Here is a 19,462-nt window from a genome sequence, read left to right as displayed (position 1 = left end):
TCAACACGGCTGGGAAATAAAGGAGGCAGCTGTTTAAGCTTTGGGTAGAAAGATAAAGTCGACTTTATTTGATGGTGAAACCTAAATAAGATCTGCAATTACAAAACAGGTTCCCGACGCGGCTCTTTACTTCACAGAGGTTGGAATGCTGTACTGACAGAAAGGCATCGGAAGAGAGTGGCCCTAGAGAATGAACCTACGAGTAACAACGGCAGACGCTCGGACAGAGCTCAGCTCGTATCTATGGCAGTCAAAGTACATTAATCAACACAGACGCAGGAGAAGAAGCAAACGTGGGCTTGTAAAGTCTGGACAACGGCGACAGAGAAAAGGCATTGATGGTTACGATTATTTTAAAAAACAGTCATGTGAGACTCAAGTGTGCCTAAGTGTGTCTGCCATCATCATGAGCTTTCTTTGGATAGAAAAACTAATTTCACGGAGATCACCCTGCTATATTCTAAATAGTTGGTGCTGTAAGGTGGATTTTTTTACAGCTCTTATACAAGTGCTGACTGCACTCCCCTATAATGCTTGTGGTTTAGGAAATAATCTTTAATTGAGTGGGATATCCCTTTAAGTAGCCTCCCAACTAACACACTGTAGGTAACCAAGCACATTAAAATCCACCTGCAAAACGACATATTCAAAAAAAATATCTGCTTCATCAATACTCTAGAAAAATATAGTACTGTAGGTCTCATTTCAAAACAGCTCTTTAAAATGAGTCATTAGACATTTAGGGAGATATTAGAGATGAGAAGTGATAAACTCTCATAACGAACTGTACATTTATATTTACAGTACAGTCAATCTTCTCACTCCTTTAATTCCAACATCTCGTTCTGAGGCATCTCTCAATACTTTAGTGTAAATATTTATATAAACTCAGGTAACATGTTACAACTATAAGCTTCATGGTTTCACCCAGATATAGAAAAATATTTACCATAACACCCAAAACTAATATTTTCCCAGAATTAACAAGTGTGAAGTCCCATATAAAGTCAGAACCAGAGCCTGGTGTTATTCATCTATTCGTCTATAAACATATTCTGTTCTGTTATTCTAATGGGTGACACTAAACAGCCCTTTTCTGTACATTAATTGACTTCTTTTGCTTTAGATCTGGTCCCATTTCTCCCCAGCGTTCCCAGAATCTGCAGTTCTCTTCCTCTCTTAGGTTTTGCACCCACGTGTTGGCAGCAACAAGAAAAGCACATTAAAAAATAGACATCTTTAAATAGCGATTCGGCTCGTCTAAGTGCAGCACAACTAGAAGTATTAAATTCAAGTCATTATTATGTTCTCCCCTCATGTATCATACACTGAATATAACAAAAGAAAAATCATTTTCAGTTAAGAAACTAAATGTGAAAGGACAAATCTTTGATCAGACAACTTACTGCAGCTGGACTGTAAAATCAAAAAAATAGTCTTAAGTTGAAATATACACACATATTCTGCTGCCGAAGAAACGCTGGCACTCTAAGTCACTCTAAATACATTATTGTTGAGGTGTAACTTGTATCTCTGTGTCTTGGGTAATTCTCCTTGACCAACCAGAACACATTATGGAATAGAAAATGGAATCCGGTATCATTTGGCACAGGGGGCGCTCCCTTTAGCCTCAGTGATGACTGGACTTTTGTCATCTGTGGTGACAGTGACAGCAGCAGAAGCATCACCACCATCATCAGCCTTGTCCTGCTTGTCTTTGCTATTGTTACTGTTGTTGTTGTTATTGTTGTTGTTGTTCTGGACACTCTGAAGCCCGTGGCTGTTGTTCTGAGCCAGGGTGCGGTTGCTGATCCTCAACTCATCCAACTTCTTCCACAGCTCATCCCGCTCCTGCTCCTTCATCTTCTCCCTGAGCAGACAATGTGCAGAGACATTAGCTGGTACCGTGGGAAAGTCAACATGTAGTCTCTATAAATCATACAGCATCAATATCTTAAGATTAAACCAGACATGGCAACAGATGCTGAAGGTTACCCACAAGACAAACAGTGTGTAAATGCAGTTTCTGGAGCTTAATTCTTTTACTCACCGTTGCCTGTCTGCTTTATATGAGGACGTTAGCTCATCAAACAGAGTGCAGTTCATCTCCATCAGCACCTTCAGGACATTGTAGACCAGAGCCACGATTGTCCTGAAACAGAGTCACTGGCATCAGAAAACCTCCTTAAGCAGTTAAAATGTCCTGTAACTGTTTTTTAAACTAAGGAACAACGTGTGCATGTTGTTCTGGTGCCTTCTCCTATTTATATCGTCCAACATTTTGTGTCCAACAATCAATCAGCTGAGATTCTCTTCCTGTCAGATTTAATTTTTACACACTCACTGCTGTCACACTTGCTTCCTGTGCTATTGTTATTTGATTAGTCACACTGCTCAGTCAAACAATTCTCGTTGGTCACAGTACATACGGATTCCAGTGCTCTTTGGAGATTTTGTACAGGCTGGTGAACATGATGGGGAGGATCTTGTCGATGTTCTCCTCGATGAGGCTGAGAATGTACTCGTTATTCCAGAAATACAGCGCTCGCTCTGCCACCTGTAGGGACCCACATAGTTTTATAGAGAATGTAGTCAAAGGAAACACACTGCTAAGAATAGTCCACAGCTGAATTGATCTACAGTAGATGGTTCATATTAATAGCAGCCATCTTGTCTATAGTTATATAAGATGTGTATTTCAGGCATACCTGAAAATGTGGATTGGCCACAGATTTAGAGATCTGTCTGAACAACGGCTCCTGGATTTTCTTAAATTGTGTTGGCTCGATGACATCCAGGATCTCTTCGATTTCACCCAGAAACATCACCTAATTGAATATGAGAAGGTCTTGATGAAGCAGAACTGTAGCCTCTGGCTGAAATCTTCTATAATGCCTAGACATGCTCGGTACCTCTTTCTGACTGCAGGTTTTAGGCCAAAACTTCAGCAGCCCACGAATCACCTGCACAGTTAAGACAGAACTGAAGAATTGCTCCCTCATCTTGAAAATAAAAATTCTACACTTTGTTTAAGTGGGTGGTTGCTAGAACTGCACTGTGGACAGATTTAGCGTTTAGAGCCTTGTGCTTTGCGTGGGTCGAATGATTAAAACAGAAAAAGACAGTACCGGCTCTGTGAGCGAAGGATCCTTCTCCAGGAACTGGACCACACAGTAGGCCAGCTGAGAAGCACAGAACCAAAAATGTAAATGTACACTCTGTTCCTAAACACGGTCCTGATCAAAACCTATCAGAGGAAGGTTTAGCCACTGTTGATTTATTCATTGTATGAATTTACTGTAATGATACGACAGAATGTAACAGTCGTCAGTGACTTGATGCATTTTCATTTAAAGCCACTAGAAGACGCTATAGTCCAATGACGACAGGAACTAAATTCACATTTGTAAAAAAATTGTTTCCAATTATCTTGTGGTTTGTCATGGATATTAATTATTATTCTATGCACAGACAAAGTGATTGTGAGTTATAAATAAAATAAAGAACATTAGTGCTACCTGTGGATGGAAGAGAGACAGGCCTTTAGCTGTGTGTAATGGGATCAGCACCTTCATCAGAAACTGCTTGTGCTCTGCCTTTAGAGGCAACGCAAACCCATTTATGATGCTGTAAACAGACAAACAGCAGAAACAGTGCCAGCAGCACACATCAAATACTGAAAGATCAAAGCGGGCATAGCTCTGAATAATGATTTCCTGACAAGGAAAAGAAGTACGGAAAGAATTCAGCGCAGTGAAAACCACTGAGGGGTCTTTAGTTTAAACAGTCATCATATTGCTGGACACGTACACTTTACACTGCACTAAAAAAATGGAGGATTTAACGTCACAATAGTCAAAAGCATTGTATAAAAAGGCTATGTTTCTTGGAGGACATCAGTAGTGACTATTGTGTAAAACTGTGTCCATAAAAAACAGAAACTAAGTGATTGATTTATCTGTTGATTGGATTTGTTTTTGTTGATAAATCAGTTTTTTTTAATGTCCGTGAAAAGCGACAGTGACTAAAAAAAGTGACACGCTAACTCACCTTCCAAGGATCTCTAGCAGCTCTGCGACGCCATTGAAGTGATCCGTTTCATAGATAAACCTGCAACAGCACCAAACACACATTGACAACTAAAATTACGAAACACGTCACATTGATGAGAACAATTGATTCTGGCTTCTCACAGTGAAGCTTTTAAACATTGGCTCCCTGATTTGGGACCTATTTTTAATAATAAAATATTAGCTTGATCCCAAAAGAAAAGACTGCAAATTCTTTAATTAACGAGGCGTCAATGCATATTTGTAAAAATTAAGCATATTTAGCTGGATACTGGACTAATGCAATATAATGATCCAAAATAATGATCATCTTCCATCATTCTCACCGCTCCGTGCAGCCGTGGTATGTACAAACAAAGCCTGACAACTGTGCCACTATTTATAGCCTCAGTGGCAGATGGTCAAAGTGGCTGCACCCATTTTACCACCTTACCGGTTGGAAATGACATCAAGTGTCCCCCTGTTACAATAATCTGAAGCACATCGTTGCATAGCAACAGGAACAGTAAAGCTAAAGCTGCTGTCATAGATCAATATTATGTCATACAGCTATATGTGCAGAGCGTCTTGGTATTTGTTTTGATCGAGGCCATAATCATCTGGTAATTTTGGGGTTGTATTATTTTTGTAACCTTCATTAAACAACACACTCACCAGGAAAAAACTGATTCATAAATGATAAAACCAAACAGGTGTAGGGTGCGGATACAAAAGAACCTACCGTAAAAAAATATTGTTGATCTGCTTTCTTATGAAAGCTCGCAAGCCCAGGAACTTTCCATAAATCCGATGCAGGATGGTCTTCAGGAAGTCCCTCTCCCTTGGGTCTTCACTGTCAAACAGCTCCAGGAGCTGCAACGACAACAGAGACACATCAAATGATGATATCAACAGTCTGAACCTGTAGGATCAAACAGCTACTTGAGAATAATATATGATGAGTCACTATTAGCGGCAGCTAAGCAAGTACCACAAAGTTCAAAGGGAATATTCTCAGCTTCAGAGTATAGTACTCTTCCACCAACACGCCACCATCACCTTAGCGACACAGACAACCATGTGTCATGCACACAATGTCCTCTCCAGCTGTTTGCCAACATTCTGTTTCTCCCATGACCATAAATGATGTGATAATCGCTGGTGTTATAAAAATTGTGGGTCAAATAAAACACGGAGATTTGAACACCCAAATGACTGGTGGAAAGTTTGTCGGCCTCACTGCATAATTTCCTGACTGTTTGCAGACCTATTAACCCACATTTAAAAAACTGATGTGCATCAGTCATATAATAAAAGATACAATAGCACAATGACTCAGAAAAGCCACTTAAATTATCAACAAATGATGAGCAAAGATACAAGAGTGGGATCCGTCCATGAACCCGGCTACATTATGATATGACAGCTGTTAGTTTAGACGCACTGCATGTTCACCCACATCAGGTCACAGTGGAATATACGTTTTCCCATCCTACATTACATCCCATTTACCTTCCATCTGTAAAAAAGAAAAAACAGGCTACATCATGTGCATCAGACAGGACTTACTGTACAGATATGACCCAAAACAAGGATTCCCCACACAACAGTGTTTCCTTCTGTAAAATCAGCCTTGAGAAAACCAACCACTTATCTTCTCTTGAACAGTAAACAGGCAGCTATTTAAAGTTTCCCCACGACGCGCTCACATCATGGAAAGTTGGTTTAGGCACCTCGGATGTGGCCCAGCCAACATTCCAGGATCTGCGGTCCCCGTTTGTTGCTGCTTCTTTCCGCAGCCTCACACAAGCAGCGAAGAACCCGTGTGTAATGAGTCGTGACGGATGACGTCAAATTACAGTAATTGTTTTACATATTAAGCGAAGCATATTATAGGTTGGTGAACTCCCAAACACAGCGTACAGTAACAGCTCTGTAACACCTCCAACAGTAATAACAATAATCATAATCGCTTGGACTTAGTAAAATCTAATAACATGTTTGAACTGTGTACACTTTCATTACTATAATATATGGCACCCTTTACTGTGTAGGTCAAGTAAAGAAGAGTCGTCAGGGCCAGAACTAATTAAAGCAGTAAATAGTGAATTACCTGCAGAACAAATTTCTGATCAATATGGCGCTTTGCAATGCTGGGCTGGAAATCTGGATTTTCCAGAAAGCGCAGGAGAAACTCATAGACCAGCTGGAAAGAAAAAACACATTTTGTAAGCACCTTTCTTACAGTAGGAGCAGTGTCTGTAATCCAAAAGTAGTTCTTACTTGTATGTGAGGCCATGAAACCTCCAGGTTGGGTTCATCCTCCTCTGGGTCAAAATTGGGGTTTTCAATTGGTGGAAGCGTCCGGAAGATGTTGGTGCTAATCTGAAAGATAGTTATTACAGGATTATAAACACGTGATCTATTACTGAATAATGCAGGATTTAGCGCAAACCTGCAAGGATGTGTTAGATGTTTGTAATAAGCAGACACTGTAGTTTTCTTAGTATTTAATAAATGTTTGCACACATTTAGAGGAAACCAAGTGTAAAATGCTACACATGACCTGGAATCCAAACTGATTCCGCTTTCACAAAATAATCTACCGCTTCAGTGGAAATGAATGCAATCTGGTTAGCTTCTGTCCATACTTAATGTAATTGAGGATCTTTAATACTGTTTGCAAAGCAGGAAGGTTCAGGACTCAATTGAAACAAATGCTGCATCTGCTGCAGCCCCCTATTAAAATTCAGTGCTGAAGACAATCCTTCTAGACAGGTCACTGCCACCTCTATCCCACCTTGTTATTTTTAGCAAGGGCAAATCTGAGAGTGACACGCAGAGCAGTGTGGCGCTGGAAAATCTGGCATTATGTGATTGGATGCACAGACTCACGCTGAGGTGATAAAGACAACATCAAATTACTTATTGGCAGCTGGAAAATCCAAATGACACTAATGGGAGAGGAAGCCTGCAAAAGATTTTTAGACTTGACACTGGTCCAAAATCTGACAGGGTGAAAAATAAATGTGCAAGAGAGCATTATTTTAAAAACAGGCAGCCAACAATAACGATAGACAGCGGGTTGAGTATCAAAACCCAAAGCACAGTGTTAAGTGACTACAACCGTGTTTGTTTCAGTATTCGTCAGAGGAACAGGTGATTTTCACCAGCGTTCCTGCAGCAACGTTTGGCTCCTGGGTGCTGAAACCCAACTTCTGCTCCCTCTTTGCAGCTTGCACACAATCACCACAGTAGAACTGAGCTGCTATTTCCCTGCTCTGGGCCTGTTATTTTAGACGTCCTTCGCTGCAACGCAGATGTTTCACAGCTGACGAAAACACCATCTGGCAGTAATAACTGTACAGCGTTCCAAACTCGCTTGCGTCCAGATCCTCATCCATTAGCCAAACAGTTGAAGAACCTGTTAATTGGCAGGAATCCCCAGTGCAAACGTAGCTTATACTTTTAAAAGCAATTATCACAGCTACAGTAGACACTGATCTATTGTTTTATCTAACATTTTCCCCAAGGGACAGGGTTTTACTTAATCATGAGATTCTCACAGTAAAGCAGATAAATGCATGAGGCATGTTCATTTGTGTTGATGAGTCACATGATTGCCTGAGGTGGACTACGATGACGCAGACTAGAGAATGGACTGACAGCGGGACCCTCTACCTTTGTGTGATGCCAGAGGGGAGCTCTGAGGCTCCACAAAGTCGAGCCAATTACGGAGTCTGAGGGAACCTATCGGGGAACCTGATCGGAATCACACACGGCATAGAAACACTAGCAAGGTGTATTTACTGGTTTACAGGTCTCATAATAATGTGTAATATCCACCAAGCGCTTTTTAAATTTCACAGTCATTTCACAATATCAAAAATAACATTTGAAAGAGAAAATATTGTGGGAGGATGACAAACACCCGAGGCATTTTCATGGAGGGAGAAAGAAATAACACTTTTGTTTGTGCGTAAAAGTAACGTAGGAGGTCTGTAAAAGCCTGTAAGCGACAGTACTGTCAGTGAAGCCAGTGTAGGATTCCTGATGACAGGAGAGGATGTAGGTCTGCATGGGGTCAGCGTGAGGCTTGAACACCAAGCAATGCCCAGGATGAGAGAAAGTAAAAGTAGTGTAGAGAAGAACAAAAGTTTGAGTCAGCAAAAATGAAAAATGTTCAATATAAAAACAGTTTTGAAATAGAAAGAAAATGTGATTTTCTATAATATACACTAATCATAGGCCTCATCCCAACAACCTCAGTGATCAAAGCAGCACTGACTGCATCAGAACAATGGGCTGCACATTAAACATACCCCTCTCCATTATCATGTGATGCCAAGCATGGAGTATCTGTGGGAGTTGTTATCAGGGCAGCTTCTGACAGTGCAGCTGCCATTTGCTCATTCAGAGCTCTGTTTGGGGTACACACACTTTTGGGCCATATCCTTAAATGATGGATAAATTATATTACATTAAGACAACTGACAAAAGCCAGTATATCAGTGACAGATGGCAGTTCACTGATGAAGCCTATATCTTAATGTAACCACGGTACAATGAGCCATGTCAAATCTCTGCTACGACGTCTTTGGGAAAAGCTAAGAGACAACGTCAAACTGATGGTGAATTTGCCGCCCCAACACTGAGGCCCTTCATAGTCCAAATAAATGTTTGCCCACAGACTTTCATCAGTCAACTGTGGCGGATCCTGTATTCCCACATCACGATGATGGAAAACGTACCAACAGATCAAAGCATTACTTGCCCAGTTGAACACACACACATAAATTAACTTGTAGCCTTCATTTTAAAATTAACAACCGAATAGCTGCAGAGGACACTATTTGCTTTTGGTTACTGTGATTTATAGGTGTGATTGCATTAGTGTGATTACAACTGAGCCCATTTATTTTTATTGCACTGGACGGCTAACATAGATGGAGGATTCAGTGTTGCGTCTATGCAAGTGCATATATCAGACCGGTTATGTGAACTGTACAGTTAAACAATGACACGAGGAACACATTGCATGTGCATTATGTAGAAACCAGACAAAACTAGACTTGTTTGTTGTTGAGCGCTCCTGCCAAAAGAAGGAAGGTTCTGGCTTGGAACAAATGTCTGGTTGTGGCTAAAAAGAACAGCGTTAAATGAAAGCGGTTTCTGTCACTCAGTAAACATTCATCTTTAGGTGTGACTTAATATTTAAGGCCTGCAGACAACCTGCGAATGCTAAATACACCAGAATTACTGCCTGTAGTCAGCAGTGAATGTGCTCATTTGCATCTATCATGACAATCTGCTGCGTAGGGTGATTCACTGCAGCACTGAGCACGGCTAAATGTTGCACATGAGTCATTATTCTATTGTGGGAGGAAAATGGAGTGTTCAGTGCAGCTATGAAACAAATCTATACAGTGGTAGCTGAATATGTTTTGCAGGAGCTTGAGTTGGATGTCAAACAGATGGAGGCTTTTCTAGTGAATGCGCTGGTAAAATATACAAATAATGCCTCAAAGGTTTCAGTAATGACCTTATCGCAGTGAACCTCAAACCTCTGACAAACATCATTAACGTTCACAGTGATTTTGTTTTATTTATTGAGGTGATCGTGAGTTGATGCTGTGGATTTGGCTGATGTGGAAATGCACAGGATGCTCAACGATGAACTAGGGAAAACACTTTAATAATAATAATAGCACTAATTCTTTAAATTTGTACATCCTCACCATAATAACAATGTCTGGGTATGCAGACTCCACCAGCACGCCTCTGTTCGTGGAGACATATTCCACGAGCTCGGCAAGAGTGGCCCTCTTGATCTCTTTGCTCTTCAGGTCCGTCACAGAGTCGATGAAGTCAAAGATCACGCAGCACTGCTGAAGCTTCTGGGTGAACAGATCCTGCTGCTCCGTGGAGGTGGCGTCTAGAAGGACACAAGGAGATTCATTCATTACTTTAAATGACTAAACTAAGCACAGTGATGCTCTGTGGACACGATTGCTGGTGAATACATGCAAAACCAGCGATTACCTACATGGCTTGATCTGCTTTAACCCAGAGGCGAACAAGTGGACGGACACAGTAAATGAAGCTGACACAGAGGTAGTCCAGACATTCTCCGCTTTGATTGTAAATCCTTTTATGGATTAGAAGGCAAGTGCAGCCAGGGTTATTAGAGCTGTCAAACTTGACCCCGGCTGAGCTATAAACAGCATCTGGCAGATGTCCAGACATGCAGTGACACACTGTACAGTGATATTATCTTTCAGCCACAGCGGCTCAGACGCTGGAGTCTTTGTGTAATTGGAGCGGGAGGACACAGGAGTGAACCAACTCCGCAGGTTCTGTTCACACGTCAACAGCCAATGACCCCAAACACTCTTTGTCAATTATCCCATTAAAGTTCATTCATAGTAACTGCTTTACACAATCAGTGTTTCATCACTTCTAGGAATGCAGGTAAATGTCACAGATGCGACGCACAACAGTCTGTACACGCTCTGCTGCTATAATGTGTTTTTAATTTGAGATGAGAGGCACATTTTCTCACTGAGCAATATTATGAAACTAAACAGGCATTACCCCATAACATGCTGTTGTTGGGGACATTGCACAGGCAGGCAGAAGACGAAAACTCACAATGAGTTTCACAGCTAGTGAAAATGTTCCAGAGGTGTTGACAGATGATGAAGCACTTACGCAACTGAACCCCTCAGGTCAGGCTCTATATCTGTGTGCTACTACAGCCGGCTGCCTTGTAGCACTTAACACCAATTTTCCTAAGTATCAGATCTCATATGCTTCCATATTCAAAGGGCTGACTACACAGGACTGGAACAGGAAAGGGAAAGACCACGATGTTCCTGAAGTCTGCACATAGTCAGCTGACATTTCTGTCTAATCTTGCTGTTACTATGTTCTGAGAATCACTTCTACACTCTAAGTCCAATTATGTGCAGTTTCATAAACACCGGGGCACAAAAGGACAAATTATTTTCAAAATTGTTCGAGCTGCCATTTAATTGTGTCTCTGTGCAGGTATTGCAGTCCTGCTGGTCAACTTCTCATTCACATTTAAAGTTTAAATGCCTTTCCAGAAAAGGGATTAATGTGGCATTATAGCAGGACAAGTGCTGGATTAAAGGTTTTAGCAGATAATACCAAGCTTTTGAGTGCCTTAAACATGACAGGGTGACCTCAAATGACAAACACAAGAAGATTAATTTCCTCCCCAACACAGAAAACAGGAACATTTCAAGATTGAATGTTGGCTTTTGTATTAGCCTTAAGGGTGTTACTATGAATATGATCCAAGAACAATTCAAGAATATGCAGAAGCCCCATCAAAATGCCCCAATGCAAAGAAACACAGTAGCTCATCTAGTCTGTATTTAGCAAATCTGTGTCTAACTACAGTCATGAAGAAACTAAATGTTACACAAACTTTTCAGTCATGTTTACTGTTTTCAATTTTACATAAGGCACATTTTTCTGTTTACTGTATGTTGGTCCAAAACACATTAGTTTGTCCCCATGAGACAAGTTGTTTTGTGTATGTATATTGTTTGACTTTTCAATAAAATCACAAACAGAAAAATATAATTAAGAGGAAACAAGGCAAAGAGGAACTACTGGATGCTTTAATTTATTCCGTCAAATGCTTTGGTCTTCACACCTACAGTATCACTAAAACAACACACCTTTTGAAAAGAGTTCATCCCACATCATCACAATGTATCAAAACCTGTCACCTAAATAATGCATTAAACAACAAAGTTATGATGAATTCAGATTACGTTCATGAACCTTCTGAAAATGTAGCTACAAATAAATATGTGCACAAGAGATTTATATGCTTCGCTAAAAGAACAGTGCACATCATTTTGTGTGGGCAGACAGGAATTGCTAAAAAATAGTAAGAGGGGCTGAAAAAAAAACATTGCATATTAGCCTGAAAAACATGATGATTATTTTCCTCATCAAAAGCTATTCTTTTTAACAGGTTTATCAGGAGGCATGGACTTCAGACTCGTTCATGTGCCCCAGATGATGGTGATTGTCCTGGATTATAGCTACTAAGCACCATGTATTTAAAGTCCATGTATTTATCTGCACTAGCCATCCTAATATATGTTGTATGTGAACAAAATGCAGCACTACACGAGAGCAGTATCTGCAGATAACTACAGTTATGCAACATTTTCCATTTTACCATTCCATGTTTCACTGGCCCAACGGCTGATGTGCTATTCCCTTGATGAAGGATGCTGGCTATTCTCAGCTATAACAAAGGGCATCGGTGAGTAAAAGAAAAGCTTTGCTAAAGCCTTGCATTGCTGGCTATAACACATTCTCTGAATATGCAGGCAGCACAACGATTTAGTCTTTACACACATGTGCACTAAACACATGCTAATGCATTATTAAAATGCAAATGTTCAGAAATATTTTTCTCGACATCACACTGCACAGAGGGCTGACCTCTATTTGCATTTTGATTACCACTGTTCAGTAGCAACAGCACTGAGCAGATCTTTTTATAATCCACTATGTGGCTGAACAGAAGGAATAATATATTAAATCTCAGCGCAATAGTGTGTAATAGGCCTGATGGGTTATAAAGAAAACAGCAGAGACAGCCTACTGTAGGCTAAATGCGCCTGTCAATGCATGACAGGAGTGACAGCCCAGAAGGTCACACACTGCTGCTGAACTGGTTGGATAGGGTTGTACATGGCCGACCTGATCTGGACTACATGTTAAAATAATGGTGTTAAGATACAAAACAACAGCAACCAAATACCAGCTTAAATAATGGCTACAACAGCTATAATGTAAACTAAAAAAAAAAAATCTAAATGTCTGAGGAGTGAATAAATTTATCAACAAGCACCATGTTAGTTAGAATAAAACATTTTTAAATGTTGGATACATCCTTTCCACTATAAAAGTCAACATTAGACAATGGCACCTTTATAAAAAGCAACAATCCGTTCTGGCAGTTCTGTAATTATGTCCAGCCTGATCCTGACACTCCTGCCAATCCTGTCACTCTACATAACATTTTGGTAGCTTTCTCTTTTAGACTTGCTTGTGTGCTTGGGTGTGTATGGTCTCAGTTTGCTCCTAAACACCTTCCAGCTCAGTTTGACTGCTAATCACCACTTCTCCAGATGTAACAACGTTCTTTGAACTCAATTTTTAGACCATGCAGTTAATTCAACAGATTTACTAGTGAATGAAAGGAATTGCTCATTGTCACTTTCATTCAAACGTTTTCTTTCTAGTTACTTTTGTTATAAAAAATATATGATTTATGTATTAACTTTGAGATCAAACCAATAGAAAACTATTTCCAATATTTTAGTACTTGGTAGTTATAAAGCCACTCAAAACCAAAAATGGTATGGCCCTTTTAAAGATGGGGACATAAAACAACTACAAAGCCAGAAAACTATAAAAAACATCTATTTTCATGGTTCAAAGATGTTCCAGACATGAAAGACAAAACAATCAAACTCTTCAGGGGTTTGGTGCTATTTTAGATTGCATGCTGTTGTACTATGAGCAGTAATCCACCCTTCTGCACAAAACATCTAGTTGTGTTTCACTCACCATCCCTCTACGAGTAGCTCTGAAACTCAAGCATGAGCTACGCTTCCCAAGAAAGGCTAATGTTTCATGATCAGGCTGAGAGGTCAGGACTGTGTATGGAGAAGGAGTGGATTATAACTGGTGGGCCGGACGCCTAGCAAATCCTTATTTCTGTCTCGGCTAGTGAATTTCAACACGTTGTGCTCCAACTTTGCTTTATTGACTCATCAAGCTGAAGTTGTTCCATGTGAGCGGATTCACACCGTTGCTCTTTTCAAACTCCTGGCAGTTACTTTTTTAATTTACAGGCAATGAAAAAGAGGCACATGGTGGGTGGAGAACAGGTACTGGAGTGGGTGAAAACATGAAAACAGCACAAATGCAGGAAAAAGCCTGACAAACCATCTAATCATGTAGAACAAGAGGTCAAATATTATTATATAGTGCCTTCACAAATGCAGTTGAATAAAGCTTTTTGGATCGCTGAACACTGCCAGACCAAACCAAATGACCTCCAGCAGGCCACGGATGAGCACGTTTGTGTCCACACTGTGAAACAGACTTCATGAGGGCGGCATGAGGGTCTGCTTAATATGACCTGTCCTCACAACCCAGGCCTCTGCAGCTCAAGTGACATTCACTACAGAGTATTAGAATTCACAGGGCCGCCATTGGTGCTTTTTCTCTTCACAGATGACAGTAAATTCACAATGAGCACATGTGACAGGCATAAAAGAGTCCATCTCCATGGCAGAGTCAATGGTAGCTGTAATGTACCAGGGTGAGAGCTTCAGAGTCAGACCAGATGTAGCAGACCCTGGGATTCTCCTGGTGCCGCACAATGCCCTGCCTCATGTTGTCAGAGTGTGTAGGCACTGACATAGACCCTGATGGAACAAAGTATCACCAAAACTGTCCAGCAACTTACTGAAGACTCAGGTCTGGGAAAAGATCATCCAGGACACTATGTAACCAGTAACAGGTATGTATGTAATCACGATTAATAGATGTAATCATCTATTAATCACAACTGCTTTTATTTATTGTTCAGGTATGCAATAAAAATGACTGATGTTTGTATTTCTCTACTGTTGCTTTCTGCTTTTGGTGTATGTTTCTGAAGCTTTTGAATTTAACTACTGGGCCATTCCCTCTAATAGGACTTTTATTTGTCCGTTTGGGTTAAAAGACCTACACTCATTTTGATCTGGATAAGTCATTGTAGGCATGTAAAGTCTAAGAAATCTGAGGCGGCTGTGATTAAAAGAACATGTTCACTTTGTGAAAGTAAATTAGCACCCAGACCCAAGCTGGTCACTATGGTAGCACACACACACAAAAACACTCAATTCATCGTCAGACAGGTGGCACAAAATAAAACACAGGTAGCAAGATTTTTTTTTTTTTAAGATGATGGTGGAAGCTAATCCTCACCTGCCCGAGGCCTCAAATACAGTATGCTACCAGGAGTAACAGAAAAGAAGCCAATTGCCCATCTCTAAAGATACAGCCTTTTGTTTGCTAGAGAATTATTTATTGATCTGCTGGCAAACATGATGGAAACATTTAACGATCAATAGGCCAATCGAGTGGTCGTGTATTTCATGACCAAATGAGCCACAGCTGAAACATGCTGAGTAAAAAATAGTTACCGTTCATAACAGCCTCTGTGTCACAATCTAAAAAAATGACAAATGCTGTTTTATCAAACTGTTGCTGTGTTTGTTGAAGTGGGAGTGTGAATTAAACCCACCTCTGGAGGCTGTTTTACATTTCTGCTTGTGACTGCATTAGCTACTAAGGCATTACAAACAAATTAGTGTCTGTGGTCTGAATTACACTGCACAATCATAGAAGATACTGTAATCTGTCACGTTAAATTATTGATTAGTTATACATAAAAGAAAATCTACAAAGACATTTATAATGAAAATAATTATTTGCAATTGTCTGATGCTGTTGGAATCGATGTTGGGGTGCTGCTAATCTAAATATGAAGGATGGATAAAGAGAGCATGAATATGAATGTAAGTTCTCTATAAGCAGATTAATTGAAATGAAAATATCTTTTTTTCAGAACACGAGAGTTAAACAACAGCTATCCTTAACATCTGTGTGGGAGCAAGTCATGGAAATTCAAATCAATAGCCACTTTCGACAGGCACTGTGACTGTACTGTATTTAGACTATTGACAATAACCACCATGCTACCTAAATGTAAGTTCAAGAGTCACAAATCACAGCTCAGATTCAAATTTCTCTCCAGTGACAGAAATACCACCCTGAACGAAGCAGTCTTTATTTGGAAAGTAAAACATATCCCTGGCTTGGTCTCAAGGCTTCTGGTTGTCATGACAACAATGTTGGTCTCCGAGTGACTCATCCTTTCAGTGTCTATCACACCACAGGAGATAGAAACGCTCCAACCTCTCCACTGCAGGAGGGAAGAAGCATCGTTGCATGCTACTATATTTTAGGACCTAAAACAGGCCGGCTGCAGACATTTCCGTTTTTGTGTTGTTACTCTAGAAACCAGGAATAGTGCTCATAAACCCAACAATATAACTCGGTCTATGTAGGTCAGCTAAGCATGCAGCATAATTGACAACAGCACTGTTTCCATTTATCAAAAGCACTACGGCTGCACTTTTCCTTAGCTGAGGACGGCTGAATTTGCAACAGGCGACAAGGGCGGTCTGCTAAGTTTATGCTTTGTATAAAACCTTACATCTAAAATTTCAACCTCGACACAAATAACGTATGGGAACCTGTGCCTATGCATGTAGCCCACCAATGACCTGTTTCCACCTCTGCACGAATGATGTCAAACACTTTGTAATAAGAGTGAGAGCCACAAAAGCACCAGAAACCACAAGCACACGTAACAAGATATGAATAATCAAAAATGAGCAAGTTGCAAAACTAAAAGCAGATAAAGGTCTACAGACATGCATCTAAGTTACACACTTGACAAAAAGAGAGCTGCTACCAACACTAAAATAAAATGTTATCGTTGATGAATATATTTCTATCCAATAATCATAGGTATGCATTGAGCCGTTATCGCCCAACGTACTCGTAATTTGTAGCAACTCTCAAGCAGTATTTCAAGAAAATCTACTAACAGAAAACACTACGCCATAAATCTGCACAAATCATAAACCCCATAAAAGCAATAGCCCCCTGGCACCATTACTGTCAACTCTCACATGTTATACATCACATGTTGACAATCCTTCACTGGAAAAGCTTTCCCAGTATGCAATAGTTAGTTACAATGCTTCTTTATTGTAATATTGGTACTACTTAACATCAACATGAATTAAATTATAATTAACAGAATACTGAGAACTCCTGAATACTGAACTACCAATCTGAAAAATCAGTTGAAGAAAGTGGGATCACTTGGCTGCTTGTCAGCAGGACACATACTGCTCTGCTGGGTGTTTCTATGCTCTAGTTTGGGAAACCATATCATGCATTCCTTCTGAAAACCTCGCTTTTACCATCTGCTACCTGTTACCTGTATAATTACTCATAAAATATTGCTGTGGCAATTAGCACATTATTTATATTTTATTATTTCAAATGTTGCATCATGTTGAAGTGATGCGTTGGTAACTTGTCCAGTCAAGCCTTTCTTACTTCTCCTGGCCTTTTCTTTGCCAATAAGATAAACACTGCACTTCAGGCATACCTTTGATAAAACTGTAAGCAAATGAAAGGTACACTGAATAAAGCCGTTCTTTCAAGGAATTTACTAACCTAGATTAGGGTGACATACTGAACACAGTGCTTCTACTACTACAAATGGCAACAGATCGTCCAAGGTTTGACACAGGCCACCACTATGAGCACTGTCCTCTTTTCGCACCATTTCAACCCTTACTTATCGACTGCACTCTTAACATCGTTCTTAGGAGTTGCTGCAAAAATAAAAATCAAAACACCACACTACTACAGATGTAATATTTCACTTATACTCATTAAAATGAGATTTTCTGTGATCATCAGGATCACATTTTACTAAGGTGTTCCTGAAATGCTCCTTAAGGCACAGCACTTGGCTCATGCAGGCTTACACTTGAAATGGTCTGGCAACGCCACAAAACATAAACTTGTCAAAAATGTTACTCGGGCTCTTAAACTTTCTCAATTCTGCCTTCAGTTTAAAAAAAAAGCTTCACCTGAATCAACCTGTAGCCTTGTCTGACTAATTGTAGGTGCACAGTATCTCTGCAGTCACAAATGGACTGTGTAGACAGCTCTTGCACAGACTTGGAGCCAAATATACCCCCTGAATGCAAATGCTTAGTTAAGATCTTAAACACCACTGTCTTGCTCAGTGTCCCGTAAATAAGTCAACACAGCTATTTTTTAAAGTTATTCTGTGTCTTTAAATTTTACAATTTAGTGACAATTGTTGTTGTTACATAGTCTGGTCCTTTCTAAATACTCAAAAACTGATGTGATGACCTTTGGCAGTTGTGTTTTTCTCCAGATGCCTTGTCTCCAAGTGGGAAACACAACTTCTTTGTCATCCACTGTTTGTGTTGCAGCAACTACAAGCGAAGTTGTTGAATATGTCACAGACGACTTTCGGTGCAACTCCGCTAACAGGCTGCCTTGGGAGATTAATTGTGCAGCCCTAACAGCGCACATTCCACACTGGCCGTGACAGACAGCCTATTTTCAGCGCAGAACCTTCATCCTCTTACGTACCTTTGAGCTGTGGCAGTGTTGAGAGCTCGACCGGAACGCTCTGAGTGCGGTACTGCGAGGAGCCCTGCGATCGTCTCTGTTTCTGGGCTTTCCTCATGGACTTTCTCGTAAAGCCGTCCACTTTCTCGGATGCGGAGATGGCCGACATTTTGATGCATTCACTGAAGGAGACGTCAGACCAGCTATTGTGCGCCTATTCCAGTTAAAGGTTTCCGTTTCTGTTCCTACCGCATCAGCAAAATATGCGCCTCGAAGCTCGTCTAATGCTCAAAGTCTTTGGTTAGTCTGTAGGTTCCACCATGGCAGGTCGGCACTGGGATTAGATGGTGTCCAAAATCTGCATCGTTGAGCTAACTTGTTTCCTGAACACACGAAATAAAAAGGCCACGCTGCAGCTCATGGCATCGCCTCCAGCTTTAAACCCTGCTATTAAACTAAGACCAGTAACAATTAACGCTATCTGGTAAAATTCTAGGCGCCAAGTGGGTTTCACTGATTTGTCGTTTATGCAAAATATCTACCTGTTGCAAAAACATCAAAGGCATTGACCTGAAAAGTCGCCAGGGTTCGTAGCAAACTGCCGACTAATAGAAAAAGTGCAGTAACGTGCAGGTTGCTGGGAGGCTGTGCGCTGTCGTTACTCAACGTTACCTAGCTAGCGTGCTAAAATTAGCCGTTAATGTGGTCACTGCGACAGCAGTTTGCGCCGCTGTCGAGGAAAAAAAGTTACAAAACGTAGTTTTCCCGTGAAATTCGTGTAGTTTTTTGCCGTTATAACGCCCCCAAAACTTGTCCTCGGGTGTCGCTTTTAATCCTTGTTTGACTTCCGCTGAGCGTGTTCAGAAGAACTATCGGCGGTCGGCGAAGTCAATTCTCCCTGACGACCGGGTCCCACTTAGCATGTAAAAGTTAGCCGTATCCAGGTTGAAGCCACTTTGTTTTAGCAACAGTAGCTGAATATGCGGGAGTTCGGTTTTCGCTGCGTCTGAAGGACGAGTGTTCGTACGTACACGCACACAACCGATTACTACGCGTCGCGCTGAGCAGGCAGCCATAAAACACTCACAACACAGCAGCTCCGTCGT

The 19,462-nt window shown here is 40.7% G+C and overlaps 1 protein-coding gene across 1 annotated transcript; it reads right to left on the bottom strand.

The window, feature by feature from the left end:
- Nucleotides 1-45: 45 nt before the first annotated feature.
- Nucleotides 46-19,458, bottom strand: ppp2r5a (protein phosphatase 2, regulatory subunit B', alpha isoform). The gene is made up of 13 exons (XM_029141698.3): nucleotides 18,378-19,458; nucleotides 9,788-9,984; nucleotides 6,333-6,434; nucleotides 6,163-6,255; nucleotides 4,792-4,922; nucleotides 4,051-4,110; nucleotides 3,519-3,627; nucleotides 3,129-3,182; nucleotides 2,913-2,963; nucleotides 2,709-2,828; nucleotides 2,430-2,557; nucleotides 2,051-2,152; nucleotides 46-1,870 (listed from the first exon to the last, which is right to left on the bottom strand). Exons 1-13 carry the CDS (start codon nucleotides 18,523-18,525, stop codon nucleotides 1,600-1,602), a joined length of 1,566 nt encoding a protein of 521 aa, XP_028997531.1. The 5' UTR covers nucleotides 18,526-19,458; the 3' UTR covers nucleotides 46-1,599.
- Between the last annotated feature and the right edge of the window lie 4 nt (nucleotides 19,459-19,462).

The sequence above is a fragment of the Betta splendens genome, chromosome 24 (assembly GCF_900634795.4).
Source record: "Betta splendens chromosome 24, fBetSpl5.4, whole genome shotgun sequence".
In the NCBI taxonomy this organism is placed as follows: domain Eukaryota; kingdom Metazoa; phylum Chordata; class Actinopteri; order Anabantiformes; family Osphronemidae; genus Betta; species Betta splendens.
Note: the sequence above shows the minus strand (reverse complement) of the source record. Positions and strands in the feature narration are given on the sequence as shown.